The following is a 7,532-nucleotide window of genomic DNA, read 5'->3' as shown; positions in this document are numbered from 1 at the left end:
CTAAATGAACGCATCACATGCTTTCAATGCTGGTCCCCATACATTTTTACCTGGAATAATCTCATCTAATCCTAATTTTAGCATATTTATTGGTTCTCAGTGTTGCTACAAGTACCTGTTACAGATGTCTAACTTTAATTGTGTCTACATGATCAATGGGTTAGTGAGTAAATCATATAAACACATATTTATTTAATGATGATGATTTATATACATTTTAATGAATAAATATTATTTATCTTTATTTTATTCCTTAATTTATTCAATACCAGAGTATGATCAGCGCTTCTACGTCATCTACCACGTGGTTACGTTTCACTTGGTCAACCCGGAAGTGCGCTGCCTCATGCGACGCTTGTAAACATCCGGTTCCGAAGAAAGTAGTGTCTTCTATTTTTTGACAGTCTGCGTTATTATTATTATTTTTCGTGCATTTATTGCGGTTGTTTCGTGTGTCTGCGCTCTCCGGCAGCCATGTCTCAGGAGGAGGTTTGTTTTCTGAAAGCGAAGCTCAAAGAGCAAGAGAAGGAGATCGCTGCTCTGAAGAGTAAACTGGCTCAACTGGAAGAGGTCTGAACGTTCTTTTACGTTTCATGTCAAATTGGCGTTTATTTAAACAGCAGTTTACATGTATATTATATATTATATTATATATAAACCACCTACTTTCAGAACGGTAGTAGTATTACACGGTCTCTCTCAGTCTGTCTAACACTCGTTCCTCTGTGCTCAAACTGTCTGACGTTGAATTTGAACGCCTCTTTGCAAAGGCTTTTACTGTGAAAAGCTTGTGAACCAATGAATCAAGCTGATTTGTTAGGATAAGTACTGTCTGTCTGTCTGTCTGTATGTCTGTCTGCACGTTTAATAGCACGTTTGAATGGGAAAATAATGAATACCCACATACAAATACCCCTATTAACTGGACTTGGAGCAACAGTATAAAGAGAGTTCTCTATACGTTCTAAACAAGACTGATAAAGTGTGTGTTCAGCCCATTGATATCAACTTGTGTACTGGAAATCAGACATTTTTACTGTGCAGTTTTAAGTTAAAATTGGCACCTTTTAATCAAAAACACTCTAAACTCTAATATGTAATAAAAACAGAAAAGTTTTGGAAAAGACTGACAAAGTTGTGCTCTGGACATCTATGACTACTAGTGTATTGGAAAGTTTACTGTGCAGTTTTAGAGAAATTTAAAGTTAAAAGTCCCACATTGGCACTTTTTAATTGAAAACAAATATTCTCAACCTGTAGATGTGCAAATGTGGGACATTTAATTTGAAATTTCTCAACCTGTACAGCTAAAATGTTTGATTTACAGCATGCTAGTAATCATAGATGCACTAGTGCTAGTAGTGAGTAATGTATGTTTTTACTGCATCTCAAAGTCACAATTTTTTCAATTAAAAAGTGCACATGTGGGACTTTTAACTTAAAATTTCTCTTAAAATGTGCAGTAAAAATGTCCACACAAAGTGAAAAAAGCTAGTGTAATCGTCAAATTTACAAATCAGTGGGTTTTACACTGTAGCCCAAACAATAGCTATTTTAATGAGTCTTTATTATACTATATGAATGTATACAATTCTATATCATATCATTATATAATCATATCCCTCCATCCATCGCAAAAGTCAAAGGAACTGTGAAGCTTATCAAGTTGTGTCTTATTATGTATGTTTATAAACAGCTACAGACATAATAATGTGGGTCTAATAGCTCAAGTCTACAAACTACAGTATTTTGTTTGAAATAATAATTATCCATGGTTTGGTATCAGCAGAGTCGTGCCTCAGTTCTGGAGCTGCACAAAAAAGTGACGCCTCTATCCCGGCTGAAAGCCACACAGGCCCTCAGCAATGACGACATCATGCGCTACAGCAGACAACTGCTTCTACCGGAGCTCGGTGTTCAAGGTACGGCTGATGTAGAGTCAGTAAGTCTAAACATTCTGTTCTGTGTCACTGAACACATCGGAGTAACGTCTTGACCGTTCCACAGGTCAACTCAACTTATCCAAGACATCCGTGCTGGTTGTTGGCTGTGGAGGTCTAGGCTGCCCGCTGGCACTGTATCTCGCTGCAGCGGGCATCGGTAGGTGACCTAATCATGACCTTGTGATAAATGAAACAACTTATTAAATCTTCTATAAATGCCTTTAAACCATAGGTCTCCCAATTGATTTTATGTGGACCGACCATTTATATCTAAATATTTCTTCATCTACAGATTAATTTTGCATCATAAATACGCTTTTTATTGTGAACTGTATTTCATTCCATTTCAAAATAAACACTTTCATGTCAAAAAGTTAGACTTTTTTTCATTTGATCGACCCCTTCCTGACCAGACTAGACATTCAGTGGTTTCAGTTTGAGGCCCCTGCTTTAAACAATATTTAGACATTAGGTGTGAGAGGCCAAGTTTATCTAAAATTAACAGTCTGACTTCCAGATGCTTGTAAATAAAGTACATATATAGTACATCTACTTGTTCAGTGTATTCAGAAGCTATATTTATTTTATGACTGCTTTTCTTTTTTGATTACTGCATAACTAAGTGGGGATAAGTGGAAAAATGAAAGGAAAAGGGAGCAGCCGTGTTTATTATAACACCTTTGGGAGAAAATGACAAAATCAGTTTAGCTGTAAATGGCTTCAGACTGACCTGTTCATCACTGTCTCTCCAGGACGCCTGGGTCTGCTCGACTATGACGAGGTGGAGCTCAGTAACCTGCACAGACAGGTGCTGCATGGCGAGGAGAACAAGGGCTGGGCCAAGGCTCTGTCTGCAGCCACTGCATTAAGAAGGTACACCACATGTCGTTTCAGACTATACAGTGCACACAGCTCAGGGGTAATTGTATTCTTATATATCCTGTGTTGGAGATCACTTGAGAGATTAATTTCTCTTCACACAGCTGCATTTATATGCACGGCGGTTTGCTGTGCAATGCATGCTGGCGCACTCCAGTCTCACCGCAGCGTATATTTGGTCGTGTATTTCTCCTCAGTCTGCAAATATTGTGTAAACATGCTATTTCAGAGGCGGCTTCTCTCCCTCACAGTGGGGCCTACTGTGGTTAGCACACACAGTGCAGTGTAGAGCAGCGGCCACATGGGGGCGCCATTTCACTGACTTATGACATACAGTACACATCCTCTTTCTTTTCTTATTGTTCATTTTTTCATTCATGAGTCTTTCTGTGTACACATTACACACTTGTTATTTATTTGTTATATCACAGACACAGAGCAGGAAGTTAGAGGGGGAGAGAGGAGAGACATGTGACCCAGACCCAATGTCACATTCAAGGCTTTCATGTTGTTGTTTTGTGATTTGCTTTCGGTTTAAATAAAACACCAGCATGATTCTGCCATGAGTTATATTTATTTTTGGGTGCAGGTTGAACTCCACTGTGGAGTGTATTCCCTACCACCTGCAGCTATCGCCAGGAAATGCCCTGCAGCTCATTCAACAGTATCCTGCCACAAAAAGTCATGAATATTCCCTCAGTGCAGCTCATCGTTGCCCATCATAAACTCTGTGTTGACGCCTTAACCCCGCTGACCTCATGTATGACATTGTGGCCGATTGTTCCGACAATGTGCCCACTCGCTACCTTGTGAACGACGCCTGCGTCCTCAGTGACAAACCTCTGGTGTCGGCGAGTGCACTTAGGATGGAGGGTCAGGTAAGTAAGTAAGAGAGCCCTTGTTTGTTGCCCTCGTCGCTGTTTCCAGTTTCCAGTAAAGAAATGATTTGTGTGTGTGTGTGTTTGTAGCTGACGGTGTATAATTATCACGGAGGCCCCTGCTATAGATGTCTGTACCCAGTGCCGCCACCTCCAGAGACAGTGACCAACTGCTCTGACGGAGGGGTGTTAGGAGTGGGTGAGTCCTTTTTCTGTAACGTTATACAGACGACGAGTCTTTGTAAATGACGGTTTCTTTGTAATGTCGTCCGTTTTTCCTTTAGTTCCAGGGATAATGGGCTGCTTGCAAGCTTTGGAAGTCATCAAGATTGCATCTGGACAAGGAAGTATCCTTTTTCTTTGCAGTGTTTAGCCACCACGTTACATGCAGTAGCTGCCATGATCACAAGGTCACATGATCACAAGGTCACATCATCGCTTTCTTTTATTAGAATTTGAATTGTTTGAGAATTGAAGATATAATTGTTGCAGCTACTCAACGGTCTGTGGTCGTTGTTGTTTCTGTGGTCGTTGTACATTTTCAGCAGCGGACAGATCTGGACTGTTAACATATGGACTTCCTCTTTGTGTATTTCATTTTCAGGTTTCATTTCCTGATGCAGTGATGGACTATGTAAAGTGGCAAGGATTTTCTTAAGTACTTCAAAGTGTGCCCATGTGTTTACATCCATCACATAATAGCAGAGCAGTTTCTCTTATAGCACCTCCTGAGGGCCTGGATTCCACACACACATATTTATATATCCATGTAGTTTTTCCCTCGACTACCTGAATATTTTCTAATATCTTGGTCTGTAGATGGTGGAAGACCTGTATTATTTGCAGTCTTGCGTTGAGAAACATTGTTTTTTAACTAAATGTGAATTCTGTCGTGCAGTTTGGCACAAATTTGTTTTTATATACTTGCAAAATACAGTGAAAACACTGAAAATCTTTTCTTTGTACTTTGATCTGTTAAATTAAGGTTCATTAATGCAACAAATTCCATTTAGTATTTGGAGAATGTGTCACAACTTTTCTGAAGATGAAGTATTTGGAATTTTGCTGTATTTTGCACCATCCATCCATCCAAGCTTTTCCTTGACTTTGATCGTTCCAGCGTCCTTTGGCCAGCAGCTGCTGATGTTTGACGCTCAGGACGCCAGATTTAGGTCCATCAAGCTGCGGCCCAAGCAGGCAAACTGTGCCGTGTGTGGAGAGAACCCCAGTGTTACTACGCTGGTGGACTACGAGAGGTTTTGTGGCTCTGCTGCCACAGATAAGGTTGGTTGTTATAGATGAACCTCTTTTCTCTTTTTTGAAGTATTTCCTACATCAACTGGATGTGGGAAAATGTTCTTATTGCCTGATTTCTTGTGCGTTTCAGTGCCGCAGACTCAACCTCCTCTCCAGGGATCAGAGGATCTCAGTGCAGGTAGGCCCTACATGTCCTCCAGAACACTCGGCCACTGCGTGACTCCCCGTATTTAGTGCCGATTGCTCACAATTTTCTCAGTTCTTTTATGTGCATTCATAAACTACGTGATTACATCTCGGTGCCGACCCAGCCCCGAACGGGAAATGACTTAAAATGTTCCTGTAGATTTTCTATGGGAAAGAATAACACGTTCTGTTTGGCACGGCGAGCAAGTGGCAGTGGATTGCATCTGTTTATATTTCTGCAGCATTGGCGCTTTCAAAACCCCGCTGAGTCATTAAGCGCAGAGATGGGGATCATGATTGATTGGGCTGTAGAGATTGTGTAAAAGGTCTCCGGATAGAAACGGCGTTGTTTCCTGTGATTTAAGGAAAAGCAGTCGAAATGGTCGTGTTATTCTAAAAAAAATAGAGTTGGAATCCAAGCAGCATTTGGGTAATTTTGGTTTTCCTGTCAAACTGTGGACATAAATCAAAGATTGTGTAAGTGCATTAAGTGCTGTTTTTTATTATATTTCCAGGATTATCAAATTATACTGGCTAAGAAAGAGCCCCATCTTTTGCTGGACGTGCGCCCTCTTGTGGAGGTTGACATATGCCACCTGCCCTCCTCTCTCAGTATCCTTTTTGTCGATGGAGACACAAACGCAGTCTCACTCTCTCTTTGTCCAGCCTTAGTTTGATTCTTGTCCTTATGCTGGTGCCAGACGTCCCACTCTCACGTCTGGAGGAGAGAAAGAGCGAAGACATCCGGTCGTTTCGGGAGACGATCGCTCGGCTACGACAGCAGATGCCAGGCGACCGCAGGCCTCCAGGTAATCTGTCAGAAAACCACCAGCATCCAGGAACACAGAGGAAGAGCCGCTTGTGCATATTCAGGACACCTAGTAGAAGGTTGTAATGACGTTGCTAGGTAACATCTTTTTTCCAAAACATAGAACGGTCAACCGGAGCAGCTGGCCCTGCTTTAGAGCAATTAATAGTCACAACTTTGTTTCGGTGGTCAACTGGATTAAATATAGATTTGGTGAGTTTTAGGCACAGAGAAACTATTCTTTCTATACTAGCAAGCCTTTATTTGTATGGTAAATGCTTCATTAATGAATGAATGTGGTAAACTTAAGCCCGTCAGCAATTCTTTTCTTTCCCGGTGAGTTTTTATCTCGTTGCAGCCTTGATCGACTACTATCTTTCACTCTTGCACACTCAAGGCTGCGTCGTCGTAAACATTTATCCGACAGTGCCACTGAACTTCTTCTCGTGTGCCTAACTCTCGTTGTCCGTGTGTTCGTTCAAACATGTAAAATCTAAAGCTCGGTTGAATATTGAGTCCCTCGTCGTGTGTGCTTTCTTCTCTGCGGTTCCCTGCAGTGTACGTGATCTGTAAGCTGGGCAATGACTCTCAGAAGGCGGTGCAGGTTCTGGAGGAGATGAGCGGATCCGAGTTGGACGGTATCACAGTCAAAGACATCTGCGGAGGACTGATGGCGTGGGCAAGGCTAATCGATCCCAAATTCCCACAGTATTAGAGCAGAACACTGGGTTCTGTTCAGCGTCTTTGTTTCGAGTGCAGAGTTCTCGTCTGTACAATGTACCGCACGCATTATATGTAACAATAAAGCAGCTTTAAAACATGTTGAGTCATCTGTATCTCATGCATTACACCTACACTTTTTAAAGTAGACACAATTAAACCCGACTCACTCCTCTCACATGTCACAGTGTTGCACGGGGAGGCCTTGAATTTTGTAAATAAATACAATAAAAACAAATTACATTTGTTCCTGATTAACTCGTTGGACTAAACTGTCACTGTTCAGGTTCAGACACAAAGACACACACACACACACACAGAAATCACCATCTAATGTTGCCCTTCAGGTATTTATGTAAGGAGGTAATCGACTGTTTTCTGGACAAAGTTACCTGCAGCCTGTAGGTAGTCAAAGAGTTGGTGCCAGGGATCGGAAAGAATTTTCTCTGCTTTGACTTCTAGGCTACCCAGATCGGTGCCTAAGGTTGTTATCGTAAGAGCTTGTTGGCAGTGTTTACTATTTTCCCTGAGAACGTGCTTTTGTGCTCGCAGAACCAGCACATGTGATGCAAAAAACAGTTCAAATACCCTCAATGAAGGCACTATTAAACGATCTTAAGCAGACCAAACTTGGGGAGAGGTCGTTCAGTTTCCAGAGGGAGCACAAAGGAGCGCACATAGGTTTAATTAGAACAGGATAAATACTGGAAACTGTTTTTAAAAATATCTGAAAAGGAGAACGAGTAGAAACAAAACATACATATATAATAATCTACATACAGTAGCACCTTTATTATACACTGTGGTTTTAATGCACATAAGATAGGACATTTACATTGTTAAAGCAGCAAAGACAGTAAA

The 7,532-nt window shown here is 41.2% G+C and overlaps 1 protein-coding gene across 2 annotated transcripts; it reads left to right on the top strand.

The window, feature by feature from the left end:
- The first annotated feature begins 326 nt into the window (after nucleotides 1-326).
- On the top strand, nucleotides 327-6,771 carry mocs3 (molybdenum cofactor synthesis 3). Of its 2 annotated transcripts, none has more exons than XM_058614602.1 (13): nucleotides 327-570; nucleotides 1,790-1,922; nucleotides 2,008-2,100; nucleotides 2,696-2,816; nucleotides 3,412-3,490; nucleotides 3,587-3,700; nucleotides 3,791-3,899; nucleotides 3,985-4,047; nucleotides 4,821-4,984; nucleotides 5,088-5,135; nucleotides 5,659-5,755; nucleotides 5,845-5,952; nucleotides 6,509-6,771. In XM_058614602.1, the coding sequence occupies exons 1-13, from the start codon at nucleotides 475-477 to the stop codon at nucleotides 6,664-6,666; spliced, it is 1,383 nt and encodes a 460-aa protein (XP_058470585.1). In that variant the 5' UTR covers nucleotides 327-474; the 3' UTR covers nucleotides 6,667-6,771. The 2 variants fall into 2 exon arrangements, with proteins under 2 accessions (XP_058470585.1, XP_058470584.1); XM_058614601.1 differs by having other exon boundaries at nucleotides 1,787-1,922.
- The last annotated feature ends 761 nt before the right edge of the window (nucleotides 6,772-7,532 follow it).

Source organism: Solea solea, chromosome 18 (genome assembly GCF_958295425.1).
Source record: "Solea solea chromosome 18, fSolSol10.1, whole genome shotgun sequence".
NCBI classification, from domain to species: Eukaryota; Metazoa; Chordata; class Actinopteri; order Pleuronectiformes; family Soleidae; genus Solea; species Solea solea.
Note: the sequence above shows the minus strand (reverse complement) of the source record. Positions and strands in the feature narration are given on the sequence as shown.

Coding starts and splice junctions, on each gene's coding strand:
- mocs3 (XM_058614601.1), top strand. CDS start 475: ATGTCTCAGGAGGAGGTTTGTTTTCTGAAAGCGAAGCTCAAAGAGCAA. Junction 571..1,786: donor AACTGGCTCAACTGGAAGAG/GTCTGAACGTTC, acceptor GTTTGGTATCAG/CAGAGTCGTGCCTCAGTTCT. Junction 2,817..3,411: donor GCAGCCACTGCATTAAGAAG/GTACACCACATG, acceptor TTTTGGGTGCAG/GTTGAACTCCACTGTGGAGT.